This window comes from Myotis lucifugus, unplaced genomic scaffold, assembly GCF_000147115.1.
Source record: "Myotis lucifugus unplaced genomic scaffold, Myoluc2.0 scaffold_10, whole genome shotgun sequence".
Classification (NCBI taxonomy): Eukaryota; Metazoa; Chordata; class Mammalia; order Chiroptera; family Vespertilionidae; genus Myotis; species Myotis lucifugus.
The window spans coordinates 8,373,755-8,389,223 of NW_005871058.1; the positions used below are offsets into that span (position 1 = coordinate 8,373,755).

At 43.1% G+C, this 15,469-nt stretch overlaps 1 protein-coding gene across 5 annotated transcripts in view; it reads right to left on the reverse strand.

Annotated features, from left to right (window-relative positions):
• The window catches only part of LPCAT3 (lysophosphatidylcholine acyltransferase 3), a 36,487-nt gene that overhangs the window by 407 nt on the left and 20,611 nt on the right, over positions 1-15,469 (reverse strand). For 2 of the 5 annotated variants that reach the window (XM_006084183.3, XM_023749994.1), the window contains 11 exons: positions 6,116-6,223; positions 5,527-5,633; positions 4,886-4,979; positions 4,684-4,721; positions 4,089-4,267; positions 3,103-3,211; positions 2,317-2,403; positions 2,063-2,229; positions 1,290-1,437; positions 1,055-1,213; positions 205-333 (listed from right to left, as the gene is read on the reverse strand). In XM_006084183.3, coding sequence (XP_006084245.1) covers positions 217-333; positions 1,055-1,213; positions 1,290-1,437; positions 2,063-2,229; positions 2,317-2,403; positions 3,103-3,211; positions 4,089-4,267; positions 4,684-4,721; positions 4,886-4,979; positions 5,527-5,633; positions 6,116-6,223 — 1,313 coding nt within the window. In that variant the 3' untranslated portion in view covers positions 205-216. Of the gene's footprint in view, positions 1-204; positions 334-1,054; positions 1,214-1,289; positions 1,438-2,062; positions 2,230-2,316; positions 2,404-3,102; positions 3,212-4,088; positions 4,268-4,683; positions 4,722-4,885; positions 4,980-5,526; positions 5,634-6,115; positions 6,224-15,469 lie in introns of those variants that run through there. The other 3 variants (XM_014451632.2, XM_023749993.1, XM_014451633.2) reach the window with 3 other exon arrangements.

Here is a 15,469-nt window from a genome sequence, read left to right on the forward strand (position 1 = left end):
GCAGAAGAAATTTGATGGGAAGGCTGGTCAGTTATTTCTTCTAGTTCCTGGTCGACAGCCCTTCTAGCTTCTTCCTGGCACGTTAGTGCCCAATACTGTTTCCTAGAAGTCAGACTACCTTGAGATTCACCCCACATTTCTAACACTGTCCACCCCCATCCCCCCAGTCTATTGCTCTATCCTGTAACCTGGATGTTAACTTACCAGGGAAATAGATTATTCCATTCTCTTTAACTTTTCTTTCCTTGGCACTATTGCTTTGTGAATATAAGGCAATATGAATAATAGGCTCAGGAAGAAGACGTGGCCAAGGAAGTAGACGGATTTATACACCTGTGGAGAGATACAGGCCGCTGAGTTAGCCCGAGGGCATCCTAATAATAAAGAGCTAATATGCAAATGGTTGTCACACAGTCATGCTGGGGCCATGCCCCCTTCCCTGGTGCCAGGGGACCTGAGGCTGCACTCCCCACCCTGCAGGGCTTGACAGGGGACCTGAGGCTGTGCCCCCGGCCCTGCGGGGCTTGATGGAGGTGGGGCCGGCCGGGTCTCGCAGGATTTCAAGGTGTGGGTGGGTGGGCAGGGAACTTGACTCTGGGTCCCATGACGCGCCCCGGACTCTGACAGGAGGGAGATTTTCATATACATTTTACTAATTTTCTTTCATCTCTGACACTTCCATTAAGAGAAAGGGCAAATAGCAATATTAAAATATTTCCTCTAATTCCTTTTAAAAAATATATTTTATTGATTTTTTACAGAGAGGAAGGGAGAGGGATAGAGAGTTAGAAACATCAATCAGCTGCCTCCTGCACACTCCCTACTGGGTATGTGCCTGCAACCAAGGTACATACTCTTGACTGGAATCGAACCTGGGACCCTTGAGTCTGCAGGCCAACACTCTAGCCACTGAGCCAAACCGGTTAAGGCATCCTCTAATTCCCTTTTAATGTGCATGAATTTCGTGCACCGGGCCACTAGTGGTATATAATATCCCTTACTACCCGAGGTTTCAGTGGTTCCCTCCCATCCTTGCAAGCAGGCCCTCACTTACCTTAAACCATTTGTCCCATGTGAAGAGACAGAAGGCAGTCATTGAGTAACCCATGAAGAGCCAGTGGATGGTCTGCTGCACCAAATAGTAGAAGGGTTGTAGGACAGTAATGGAAGCCAGGTTGCTCAGGGTTGGGCTGTCTCGTATTAGGCTGGCAGCCTGGGGAGGAAGAGAAGAGGTAATCAGGACCTTGCCTCTTCTCGTAGTCCCCTTTCACCCAGGCCTACCTGCCTACCTGCCTTTCCACGATAACAATGAGGAATTCCATCTGGAAGCAGATCAGGTATCCTGAGTGTAGGCCATGCCAGAGGGCCAAGAATAGCAATGAGAGACCCTGGGAGAGTTCTTTATTTCCAAGGAACTTGAGTCGTTTGAAGAAGTAACTAGAGAAAAGGATGGGTAAGGATGAGGTACAGACTAGTTCTTGCACTCCCACCATCCGCCTCTGGGTTTTCAGCACCCTGAGGAGTGCAATGGTGGTCGCTGGCTCCCACTTGGGCCCACCTGGGGCAAGGGAAGCAGTGCTGCCTGATTAGCTTTAGAGATGAAAGGCAGTGAAGTTCACTCAGTTTAGAGACAGAAAATAGACATAAGGCTTAGCTGGGTGAACTTGGGCAAACTACTTAAATGACTAGTGCCTGATGTTGACTTGCAGTGAATAGGGGAGACCAGTTTTCTACTCGTGCTGCTTACCTTCTAGTGATGGGACAAATAAACAAAGACTTTATAAACAGAACAATGGAGAACATAAAACCAGTGGCTGAACTGAGGTTAAACCCAGGACTCAAGGCACTTAGACATTTTGCTTTTGTTTTTCAAATAATGACAGAAATGGGGTGGGGGGGGGGTAGGAGTGGAGACACAAGTGTGTAAGGGTATGTGTGAGAATGATTGGAAGTTCTGCCCAAAGTGGGAAAAGACAGAAGTGACAAGTCCATTTCTGCCCTCCAATCTGGGAAAGTCGTGGAAGGCAGAAGCTCAGGTCCACACCTCCCCTCCCCTGCTTACCGGGCCACCCAGGCATTGGTGTTGATGTTGAAAGAGGCGATGGTGCCGGTGAAGCGGGGGGTTGTTTCAAAGAGCCACACCTTCATGTTAGCGCAGGCATCCCACTTTGCCTTTCCATTTTCATCAAAGTCATTGAAGCCCAGCCCCGTCAAAATGCATACTCCTTCCTGAGGGAAGGACCGACTCAGGGTTCTTGCCACTCTCCCCATGTCCCCCACAGCCTGTCTATGCCCTATTTCATCTTTTTTACTTACTGTGACCAGCCAACAGGTGACGTATTTGTACAGCACAAACTTGCCCCAGATGAGCATGTACATGCAGCGGAACCAGAAAAGGCGGTTCTTAAGAGAAGAACGAACATGTGCGTTAGACTGTGGGAATTTCCCTAATGTTCTTCCTTTCTACTCTTGGGACTGACTGCTTCATGTCCATCTGACAGTCTGCCTCTATAATCGGCTAAGAGGATGAGCAGGGAGCCCAGCAAATACCCACTTCCTTTCCCTTGGAGTTGTGAAACAGCATTGTCCTTAACTCTTCTTCTGAAGCACTTGGGACACTAAGTGCTGAGGGACTTTTATGAATTCATGCTCAATGTTAACTTAAGGAGACAACTGACTTAGAGTGGGTAGGGAACGGTTGCAAACCTTTCAGGTGGGCAGGAGCAAAAGCCAGCACTCCCCCTCTCCCTTGGATTTTGAATTCCCTAGAAGCCCCCAATCTATCAAGAAAAGAAACAAGCTGGAGAGGACCAGAAGCTGCTATGCTGGGCTGTAATATAGCAAGCTAAGAGCTGCTCCTGGGGAAGGTAAGGGGTGCCGAAAGTGCACCTGGCACAGCCCTGTGCCCGCGAAGGTCGTTCAATACTGGCTGATGAACATGTCCCAGCCTGGCTGGCATTGACACCAACTCTCAGATCTAGAGCAAAACCAACATGCATTTGTCGATGGTGTTCCCCACTTCTGGCTATCTACAGGAATCCTTGCCTGTCCATTTTCTATCTCGGATGCAGTCATACTGCTGCTGCTTTAGTAGCCACTCACTTCATAGTCTTCGGTGAGGAGATAGTTTTCTGTGATGTGGGGACTGAGGAAAACGTAGCCCACCAGGTAGATGAGGCCCAGACTCAGGCGCTTGAGAGCAGGTATGGTGCTGAAAGGAACAGGTGGGGGTCACAATGTGTAGAGACCACTTAAGTCACAGAGGGGAGCTATCCATCTGGGATGGGATGAATAGCTCCACTGCCCAATATATCCTATATAATAAAAGGGTAATATGCAAATTGACCCTAACAGCAGAATGACTGGTCACATACTGACCACCAGGGGGCAGACACTCAATGCAGGAGCTGCCCCCTGGTGGTCAGTGCACTCCCACAGGGGGAGCTCTGCTCAGCCACAAGCCAGGCTGATGGCTGCCAGTACAGCGGTGGTGGTGGGAGCCTCGCCCGCCTCCTCAGCAGCGCTAAGGATGTCTGACTGCAGCTTAGGCCTGCTCCCCGCTGGCAAGCGGACATCCCCCGAGGGCTGCCAGGCTGCCAGAGGGATGTCTGATTGCCAGCTTAGGCCCAATCCCCCGGGGAGCGGGCCTAAGCCAGCAGGTGGTCATCCCCCGAGGGGTCCCAGACTGCGAGAGGGCACAGGTCGGGCTGAGGGACCCACCTGAGTGCACAAATTTTTGTGCACCTGGCCTCTAGTTTAAGTATATTAAAATCAATTTTTTAAAATGAGAAAATGAATTTTAAAGGTGGGGACATGACTGGGTCAGGCAAAATCCTGCTACATAAAAGTGAATTTTATGTTTGTGCCACAGGGTCAGAATGGCTGGCTGAAAAGGGCCCACTGCCTGCAGTGAGCAGGTACAGAGTGCCCGTTACGACAGTCCAGGGCCTGTGTGGCATGAGCCTGGGGAGCCAGGGCCATGTGGAGAATGCAGCTAGGGCTGGTCCGCAGGAAAGTCACTTCAGAAGTGGCTTTATAGTGGGTGAGACACCTACTCTACAGAGGTCTTGACCAAAAGGGGCATTTACCTGCTTGGTATCTCTCCTGGCTTGTCAGTCAGCTTTCTGTGCACCAGCTTCATGTAGTGGTTCATTGAGAACTGGGGCCCTACCAAGAAGGCTCCATAGAAGTAGGAGAAACCAGCAACTTCCAGCAGGGAAGGGATACCTCGTATGGCATATTTCTGTTGCTCAGAGGACAAGGAACTCTATGCCGAGAAGAGAAGGAATGGTTCAGGATAGCCTTGAATCTACCTGCAAGAGCCGGTTTGTGTGTTCCCACCCTTTTGGCCCACTGAACTGGTTCTTCAAATAGCCATCTCTGAGGGGATGATATGGAGAAAAGTAGTTGCTTCCTGTGGAAACGAGTGTGTGCAGCAACAGTTGACTGCTGCTGATTTCCAAATGCCTTGCTGGCATTGATCTCTGGACTTTGTGCAAGAGCTGGATCCAGGCAAATTAGATTTGTTGATCCTTGCTCAGTGTTATCGGAAACAGATCACATAGGCTGGGGATGAGGTGGGGCTCAGCCCCTGGCAGCTGGGTTCAGTCCTTTGGTAAGAACAGCCTTTCTCCTTCCCTCTGGTTTACTTCCTTAATCTCTCTGTGGAGGAGTTGTGCTTACCTGATCTTTCCCTCCATCAAAGTAGTCAACAGCCAAACCTGAGCAGAGAGAGAAGGTGTGGGTAGAGTAGAGGGAAAGGACACTGGGGATGTGACCTGTGGACTGAGGGTAGCAGGAGTGTGGGGGAGAACACAGAGTAAGTTTATGGTCAGATGGGGAGGAGCCTAGGTGTAAAAGGGGAGGGTAGTAACCCATCACTTACCAATCAGTTTCAAAGTCAGAACACAATGAGGCATTGTCCACTTGATATCATAGTTGCCAGTGGCTGTCCAATAATATCCGGCAAGAAGGTAGGCCTAGGAGAGAGGAAATATTTATTCTATTATTGCTATGATTTATTTTCTCTCTGAAATCCACTATATTCCTTCATTTTTTCTTTCTCCTGGTCTTATCATTAAAGGCCTTAAGAAGTTCCTATAAATGGAGACACTGAAACTGTAAAGGGGAAGAGACTTGCCTCAAGGTTTCTCAGTAAAATTAAGGCTAATTGAGAACTTAGATGCTTAGGTTCTGTAGCTCATTCTAAGTTGATTTTCTGCCTTGCCTTTACATGACTCCCCTCATGATAGCTGGGCCAATCCTGGTGAGAACCTTAATGCACAGTCCTACGCAGAGGGTTAGCTGTCACCTCTTCCTTGAGGCAGGAAAAGTATTATCACTGCCACCTGCAGATGAAACACCTGGGGCTTGTGTAACGTGACTTACATAAAGTCATACGGGTAAGTGTTATTGGGAGAAAATCAGAAATTGGATTGTTTTCCAGTTCACTGGTTTTCCTACTCCTCAGTCTCTGACTTCTCCCCAATCCTCAGCTGTGACCTGTGCCAAGGGAAAGATGCTTACCATCTGGAAACAAAAGGTAGTGAGAACAGCAGTTACAGTGCGGCCCATTAGTCGCAGAATGAGGAACTGAAGGATGACACATAGCAGGGAGTGGTACATCTGGTTTCCTAGTGCAAAAGAGAGCAAAATTTAACTTGTGTCCCATCCTGAGACTTCTAAACACAAAGAGATACATAAAGAAAAAACTATTTTGGTATTAGGATATTTTTGTCAAAATTACCTCATGTTCTGGGGGAAGGGACTATAAATAGAAGGGACTGTCAGGCAGCTACTGTATTTCTGAATGTTTGAACTTAAGGTTGCTCCTGAGGGGACTGCCTGTTATCCAGTTATAGGCATAGCAGAGAAACTGGTGCCTCTCTGTTGATGGGGTCTGGCAAGGGTAACCACTCTCAAATGTTTTATCTGGGAGAGGACTGTCCATATAAGGAGAACTTAAGCTATTTTCTTGTCCATACAAATCATCTCTTTGCAAGCACAGGATTATAACTTACCTATCCATCTAATTCTCTCCAGGAAGTTTTGTTCAAATCTGTTCCTTCCCAGATTCCCTCTAATTGCAGCCCCACTGCTAGCCCAGTTTACTCACCAAAGTTAAAATAAGCAATGGAGAGGCCTGTAAAGGTGTGGAAGAGATGGATGAGGTAGCTGTCCTTGTAGAAAAGGTAATGCCGATAAAACAAAGCCAAGGGGTAACCTGAGGGGAGATCAGAAGAGGGTTATTTATGGCTGGTGCTCTCCCATTTTGGTTTGGAGGTTTATCTGGCATGAAACTCAGCCCAGAGAGGAAAAAACATACATTATGTGAATGTCAACAGAGAAGATAATAATATCCCCCCAAATCAAAAGTGTTTTTGTGAGTAAACATTTAAAACGGAAGATAGTTTTATATAGAGGCAATATAACACCAGGTCCTAAGGCTAGGTTTCTCATAGAGACTATTAAGTAGTGCTAGGAATTTTCTTTTGCATTTTCAGTGATACAAGGAATTGAGGGTATACAACTGTGCTCTGCCCAGAAGCATTATTTTATGCTTTTATGATCTATTACTAGAGGCCCGGTGCACGATTTCATGCACAGGTGGGGTCCGGTGGGCCTGCCCCATCAGGGCCTGGCCAGTGGGGGGTGGGGCCTCGGGCTGTTGGCTGGCCCACTTCCTGATCAAACTCCTGCCTGAGGGGAAATTTGCATACTGGCCTTTTATTACATAGGATAATTTTATCTCCTGTCCTGCTAGTAGTGTATTATCAGCAAATTATCAAGAGGATAACTATAAATCAACACAAGGCTATAAACTGCGATTGCTGACTGAATTACAGCTGAATAGCAGTTACAGGATATGTGTGGATGCTCTTCACATGCTGAGTTCTGGGCACCCACCGAGTTAGAAATCCATTAAGTATCATGGGAAAATGTCTTCTAAAGCAGTGATTCAGAGTATGGTCCTGGGGCCACAATTGAACAATAGTGGATCTCCTGATGGGCCATGAGCTGATTATGCATGGCCAAAGGTTGCTTACTGAATAAAAGAGGGTCAATATAACATTTGGTATTCCTAAACTAAAATTAGCATGTTCCATGGTATCACTACACACTTGCATTTAGTTTTCTATCAAGAGGTCGCTGATGTGCTTGGCAGTGCACGTGTGAAGAAATGGAATTCCTACTGTGTTTTAGAAGGACACTTGACCTATCCTATCATTGCGTAGTGTCAGCTTATCATTGGCAGTATAGTTGTGAGTTTGGTTAACTCTGCAATGCTCAGAAGTGTCAAACACAAAGAAAGTGCTCAGTTTTTTATTAAGTAAATGGGTAATCCTGTTGTATATTTGGCTTATGTCCTAAGTCAGTGATGGCGAACCTTTTGAGCTCGGCTTGTCAGCATTTTGAAAAACCCTAACTTAACTCTGGTGCCGTGTCACATATAGAAATTTTTTGATATTTGCAACCATAATAAAACAAAGATGCATACTTTTGATATTTACTTTATATATTTAAATGCCATTTAACAAAGAAAAATCAACCAAAAAAATGAGTTCGCGTGTCATAGGTTCACCATCACTGTCGTAGGTCCTAGTCTTTTTTCCCTATAATTTTTTTTGTGTGTTTTTTTTTTAACTTATGATCACATCCTGTGTACTTATTTAATCAAGTTTTTAACAGTGTATCCACCATTTAATCTTCCTGGCGCCAGGATTTGCTCTTGTTTTTTTTCCTTCTCTTTTATTTGTTATTTATTTAAAAAAACATTTTTTTTGTTCTTTTTTTTTTTGACTGCTGTTATAATGGGCTAGAGACACTTCATCAATTTTATAGCTTCATGCAAATAGCTAATTTTATAGATATTCTGTGGATTACTGGCTCATTCATTCAACAAATGTTTACTAAATGCCTACTACATGCAAGGTATTCTATTTGTAGATCACATAATGAGGGACAAGGTGGCATGCAATGGTTTATTTTCTAGCTAGCTAAGGTGAAGATATAGGATTACTAGCTCAAGGGAGAGGGAGACAGCTATGACCCCTTCGTAGTCAGATGAATGAGCAAAGAAATAGGATCAAGTTTCATACATATCACATATCAAATTTGGCAGGAACAGAACACCATGTTATCAGCAAGTATTGCTAAGAACCAGAGCCAGGTACTAGAAAGTATATATAGAATAAGATCAGAGTGCCTTAAATCTTTGACTTTTTAACATTGTAGGAAATGGGGTATAAATGAATAGAAACAATAAATAGGGTATATCTTAATTACTTAGAGTACTCATAAATAAATCCTGGATAGCTAAGAGTTTACCCCTTTAAGCACTAAAACCCTTAACCACTTGGAATCACCAAAACCCTGAACCATTCGGAATGCTTAAAATTTAAAAATGAAACACATATCACTCTGCCCCCTTAAAGTAGATATAATTGGACGCTTTCTTGGTGATCTGGTTCATAATTATTCTAGAGTAAAGTCATGACTGCTTTACAAGCTGTTGAGATGAGTAAAACTGTTGCTCCGATTCTGTTAGGGCCTACACTGTCCTGCATTCCAAGTTTTGTATCCATTTCTTAGGGCTTTTCTGCCCCTTTCCTTCCTATTGAGGGATTAGTAGTCACTTGAGCTTTCAGTGTGCCTGCCAAGGATGTTGTTTTCCCTACTTCTAATTTACTGCAGGCCTTAGAAATCGTATGTTTTAAAGGCGTAAAAAAGAAATGTAAGAGCAAAGATCTTGGGTGCTTTCCTTACAGACTTAGTGCTTAGCCTGGTAACATCGGTTATGGCCACTCAAGGCCCTTTGTTCGGGTGTATTTTGGAGGAGTGGAGGTTGTTGAGTTCCACACAGGCAGGTGAAGTAGTATTGTACATTAATAAACATATGATAAGAAGATGGTGCAATTGGCAGAATAATCAAAAGAATGCAGCAGGCCATTAAGGTTACCAAGAACATTAAGATCATAACAGAGAACAGCAAAGCCTGGATTGAGGCCACAGAGGGGAAGAAGGAACTGTTCTGGGGAGAGTTGCTGTGACAACCAGAGCTGATTTTGAGTGTGTAAACACCAAGCCTTGCTCTTGGCTGCTGCTCAGCTCAGCAGACTTTGTAACCTGGCTGCCCAGTCACCCCTTTAAGGATGTGCTGGGTTTTTTTGGAGGGTGTTGTCCCACAAGGTGTTTCTGAGTCTTAATGCTTTCTTGTGGGAGCTGATTCTTAATACAGTAGCCACAGTCACCTGACAAATATTTAGAGAACAATGGAAGTACCTCCTCCCCACCCATCAGAGAGTCTGATTCAGTAGGTCTGAGTGATCTGGTGTGCAGCCAGGGTGAAGAAGCACTGTCTTACTAAAATCCTAGTGCAAGGCAGCAGTATTTACTAGGTCCTGAGTATAAAATTCTGAGCTTGATGACTGAGAGTTGCTATCTTTCCTTTAATACCACTGTCCAGGCAGAGGTTAGTTTTGTAAGTCTGATTGGGAGGTTTTAAAGAACTTGTTTGGCAGTACTATAACTTTTTTCTTTTTATTTAAAGACGGGCCTTCAGAAACTCATTAGCAAATGTAGGCTGATGACCTAACCTACTCCCAAACACGATGATCCCATATTAGAATGGGAGCATTTCAAGAGCAACACCTAGGGTGTTTACAGTGTTAGAGCAGACTGCTGGGATACACAGAATCTGGCTCTGTTTGGGGGTTCAGGTTGTGAGTGTATCCAGCTGTGTTCTCCAGTCAGTCACTGGACATCTCCTCATGAGTGCTGTTGGAGTCAGGGACTAGGATCTGTCACAACTTAGTTATTAGTGGAACTCCTTATTCTCTGCACAATTGTTGTGAAATTACTTATTAATTTTAGAGGTCCTGAGGTTTCATTTGAAGGAATAGAAATGAGCTGTTTTCATTAAAGTCTGGTAAATTTCTTTGCCTTTTCATCCTGTAGAGCTATTTCTGGGTTCTGTAGGAATAGGATATGACCCCATTTGATTAGTCAATGATTGATAAGACTCTGGTGAAAAGAAAGTAGAGCATGTTTTGGCAAGTGTGAGGGAGAATACGGAATTAGGACTGCTAAATGCTGGCTTAACCAGATATTGGTACCAGTTTTATAGAAAAGAAAAACACTTCAAATACCATACAAAGAATTGATATAAATGAAGAAAATGAAATTTTTTTGAATTAATCCATTAAAAACACAGATATTAATAGAAATATCATACTTTTATTTATTATTATAATTATTTTTTAATGGTGCCCTGACTGGGAATTGAATCTGTGACCTCCTGGTACATTGAACAACACTCAACCAACTGAGGCATACTGGCTAGAGCTAAATATCATACCTTTAATGAAAACAAATATATTTTCCCAAAACAAACAAAATCATTGAATGCAGAGAATGGCATTGTTTTACACTTGTACAAATTTCTGGCCTTTCTCTAAATAGAAGCTAGCTGGATTCTCAAATGTGCCTCTGTATTTAATCTGTTGTTTTGGTTAAACTATATGAAGAAAATCTTTATACAGATATATAGTTGAAAGGCGAATCAATAGCTTTTGGATATTCTTTGATATTCTACCTAAACGTGACAGATTGTTTCTTAAAGGTTTGTTGCAATGTGGAATGTGCAGCAAACATATCAATGAACTTTTCATATTCTGTTATGTTAAAATCCAGTGGTCTCTCATGTGCTTTGAATGGTTTTTGTAATACCATGCACTGGTCATCTGGAAAACAATGGTTCACTGTATTAGGCAGATCTTCCAAATATTGACAATATGTCATTAAAATACAGTATAAAAAATCACATCTTTTAATAACACCATTGATCTTCAACATAAAAATCTGTATGTATTGAGAAGTTGTCAAGCTCATGGAGGCAGATACAAAAAAGTTTTCCAAAATTTTAAAAATTTTCAATTGAAAGCTTGAATTTTATTATTCACTACAAATAGTGTCTGTTATTTTCCTTGAAGTGACAGGCTCACGTTTTCAAGAAAATATCTGCCAAATGCTCATATCTAAATAATCCATGTCTAAGTTTGTCAGTTGTTTTTTTTCAAGTAAAAATGCTGTCCCATGAAAAAAACTCTTAATTGAACGTGCAACTCAAGTAACTGCACAAATACTCTGCCTCCAGACAGCCTGTACTTCAGTATGCAGAAGTGCTTTAGGCACATTTCTCATTTCTTCAGACTATTAAGAAGGGTTGAGATTTCATACAATTCATAATACTTAGTGCTTCATCCAGGACATTCTTTTTTTTTTTATATATATATTTTATTGGTTTTTTACAGAGAGGAAGGGAGTGGAATAGAGAGTTAGAAACATTGATGAGAAAGAAACATCGATCAGTTGCCTCCTGCACACTCCCTACTGGGTATGTGCCTGCAACCAAGGTACATGCCCTTGACCAGAATCAAACCTGGGACCCTTGAGTCCGCAGGCTAACGCTCTATCCACTGAGCCAAACCAGTTAGGGCAATCCAGCACATTCTTAAGTGAAACTGGCTTGTTTTTTTTTTTTACTATGAGTGCATGGCAGTGAGGAATACAGAGGGAAAGATAAAAATATACAGTGACTGCTAGTGCACTTTGGTACCCTTGCCTTCATTTGTGCTAAAGCACCAGCAGTTTCACACACCATTGCTTTTGCACCATCAATGCAAAAGTCAACACAGTGAAAAAGGCAAATAACACCTTGGTATTACTATGAAAATAATTTTCATCCCATGAACCCCTTAAAGGGTTCTCAGGGGCTCCCTAGGAGTTCATGGGCTCCACTTTGAGAACTGCTGACATATGGATTGATGTTTTGCCTAAATCTGCCTTCTTATAGATGCCAAGTCACAGTCTTTTCTTCTTCCAGCATCCTCAACTTCCCTGCTGTATTTCTTTTTTTAAAATCCTCACCGAGGATATTTTTAAAAAATTTAGAGAAAGAGGAAGAAAGAGAGGGAAATATTGATGTGTGAGAGAAACATCGATCAGTTGCCTCCTAAATGCGCCCTGACACCTGGAATCTGTTCATTTTCTTTGAAAGTTTCTCTTTCATTGGTTTTGAGAAACACAGTGTCTCTGTTCCTTTTCTTTCTTTTTAAAAATATATATTTTTATTTCAGAGAGGAAGGGAAAGAGAGATAGAAACATCAATGATGAGAGAGAATCATCGATCAGCTGCCTCCTGCACGCCCCCTCCCCACCCCCCGCCGACTGGGGATTGAGCCCGCAACCTGGGCACACACCCTGACCAGGAATCGAACTGTGACCTCCTGGTTCATAGGTTGATGCTCAACCACTGAGCCACACTGGCCAGGATCCTTTTCTTTTTCTATTGAGGTAATTCACATAACATAAAATACACCATTTCAAAATGTAGAATTCAGTGGTTTTTGGTATATTCACAAGGTTGCACAACCATCCCCACTATTTAATTCCAGAATGTTTTCATCTCTCCCAAAGTAACTCCATACCTGTTAGCAATCACTCTCCATATTCTCCTAACCCTTGGCAACTATCAATCTACTTTCTGTCTCTATGGATTTACCAATTATGGGTATTTCATGTATGTGGAGTCCTACAATATATGGGCCTTTTATGTCTGGGTCTTTCCGTTAGCATATTGTTTTCAAGGTTAATTTTGTTACAGCATATATCATTCTTTTTTAATGACTGAATAATATTACAAAGTGGACATACCACATCAATAGTTGATGGGACACTTGGGTGATTTCTACTTTTTGGGTATTACGAATAAGGCTGCTATGAACATTTGTGTACAAGTTTTTGTGTGAATATATATCTTGAGTTCTCTTGGGTATATACCACTCCTTAATTATTTTATCCTCTAACCCAGCACTTCTCAGTTAGTGGTGTAGACAGTTTTTAAAATTTCCCATCTGTTGTGGACCAATACTTATTTATTGATTTTAGAGAGAGATGAAGGGAAAGTGAGAAACACTGATTTTGTTGTTCCACACATTTATGCATTTATTGGCTGATTCTCCTAGGTGCCCTGACTGGGGATCGAACACGCAACCCTGGTGTATCAGAATGATGCTCTAACCAACTAGGGCGGACCAACATTTTGTAAAATACAAAGTCATGGCTTGGATGATATGACACTGTCAAATTGCTGTGAAAGGTTCCTGAACATTTACTCTCACTTCCTGTATTTACTTTCACTGGCAAATGATGGCCAACTATAATCTGAACAGATTACACCAATCTACCTTTCTTTGTCTCCTTCAATTAAGGCTTTTCTTCTGGTTCCTAAATACTGCTGCCCTCCAGGATTTCGTCTTGACCTTTATTATTCTTACTACACGGACCGATGCACAAAGATTCATGCGGGGGAGGGGGGGGAGGGTCCCTCAGCCCGACCTGCATCCTCTCCAATCTGGGAGTCCTCAGGGGAGCCCTCTCCAATCTGGGATTTCTGTCTGTCTTTGCAATCATTTGAACGAATTGTCTGAGACCCCCAACCCAGTTTGGTTTGTTGCTTACAGAATAATAGAGGCATTTTTTTTTCTTTGCTTCATTTGTGGAGATTTCCTGGAAGTTTTAGGATATCTTCCCTTTAATTTTTCCTAGACACTCTAATTTTACTTATGTCTCTCATCTTTGCTTTCCCTCCATCCCCCACTGCAACAGTAACTTGCTCCAGGCTCACTTTGCTCTAGTGCAGTGGTTCTCAACCTTCCTAATGCCGCGACCCTTTAATACAGTTCCTCATGTTGTGGTGACCCCCAATTTCATTGTTACAAATTGAGCATAATTAAAGCATAGTGATTAATCACAAAAACAATATGTAATTATATATGTGTTTTCCGATGGTCTTAGGCGACCCCTGTGAAAGGGGTCGCGACCCACAGGTTGAGAACCGCTGCTCTAGTGTCTAGGAGATCTGCCTGCCACCAGAACTACGATTCCCAGCATTCCTGGTGCTCCCTGCGCTCTGGCCTTCTGCTTCCGGTCCTGGGCCTGCCATAAGAACTATTCCCAGAATTCCTGGTGCTTCCGGCGCTGGGAGCAAGTGAAGGAGCCACGGCCCCCCAAACCTCCGGCTCTCATGCTCTGCTCTCTGCCTGGCGACCGAGGGAGCCACATCCCCCCAAGCTGCCGACTCTCCCACTTCTGCTCTCTGCCCAGTACCTGCATATGCAAATTAACCCACCATCTTTGTCAGGTTAATTTGCATATTCACCCTGACTGGCCGGTGAGCATAGCAAAGGGACAGTCAATTTACATGTTTCTCTTTTATTATATAGGATTATATAGGATTGGAAACTACATCTACTGTCATGTAACTTAATACAATCTTTATGCCAAAAACAAATCTACATTTAAAAAATATATATTTTATTGATATTTTACAAAGAGGAAGGGAGAGTGATAGAGTTAGAAACACTGATGAGAGAGAAACATCAATCAGCTGCCTCCTGGACACCCCCTACTGGGGATGTGCCCGCAACCAAGGTACATGCCCTTGACCGGAATTGAACTTGGGACCCTTCAGTCTGCAGGCCGACGCTCTATCCGCTGAGCCAAACTGGTTAGGAGCAAATCTACATTTTTAATCCTACTCAAGTTTTAGTTCCACATTTCCTGGCTGGACATTTTTAGTTTGCTATCTCATACCATTTTGTACTCTATAAAACATGACTTATTCCCTTAAATCAGCCTTCTCTTGGCTTCTTTTTTTGTTTATTAATGGTGTTAGCTTTCTCCAAGTCATACAACCACATTGTTTTGCCTCTTCCCTTTCTTTGGTTCCCTATATCCAGTCATCAAATTCTGTTGATTCCTCCTTTGCAGTATCTCACCACCCTTACTCTTTTTTTTTTTTCTGTGCTACATTTACAGTTAAGGCCATCAGGCACTCAGATGTAAACTCTTGCAATGGCCTCTTACTTGATCTCTGCCTGCAGCCTCACACTCCCAGTAATAGTACACCAGAGTACTCTTTTCAACTCCTGCTTAGAAATCACCAAGTGACTACTCAACAGAGTACCAATTCCTAAGCCTAAGATTCGAGGTCTGTCTTCTAAACTACATTTCTAGTTAAAGTTTCCATTTCTCCAGCTAAAACTGATCTTGTTTTTGCCCAAAAACGTCTTATGTCTTTAGTACCTAGACTTTAGCTCACACCAGTCCCTTTGAGTGGAATATTTTCTCAAACCACCCCTCTATCAAATGAAATGCTACCCATTCTTAAAAAAACAATTCAAGCCCTAGCTGATTTGGCTCAGTGGATAGAGCGTTAGCCTGTGGACCAAAGGGTTCTGGGTTCAATTCTGGTCAAGGGAACATGCCCGGATTGTGGGCTCGATTCCCCAGTAGGGGGTGTGCAGGAGGCAGCCAATCAACGATTCTTTCTTATCATTGATGTTTCTATCTCTCTCCCCCTCTCCCTTCCTCTCTGAAATCAATAATATATATATATATAAAATAA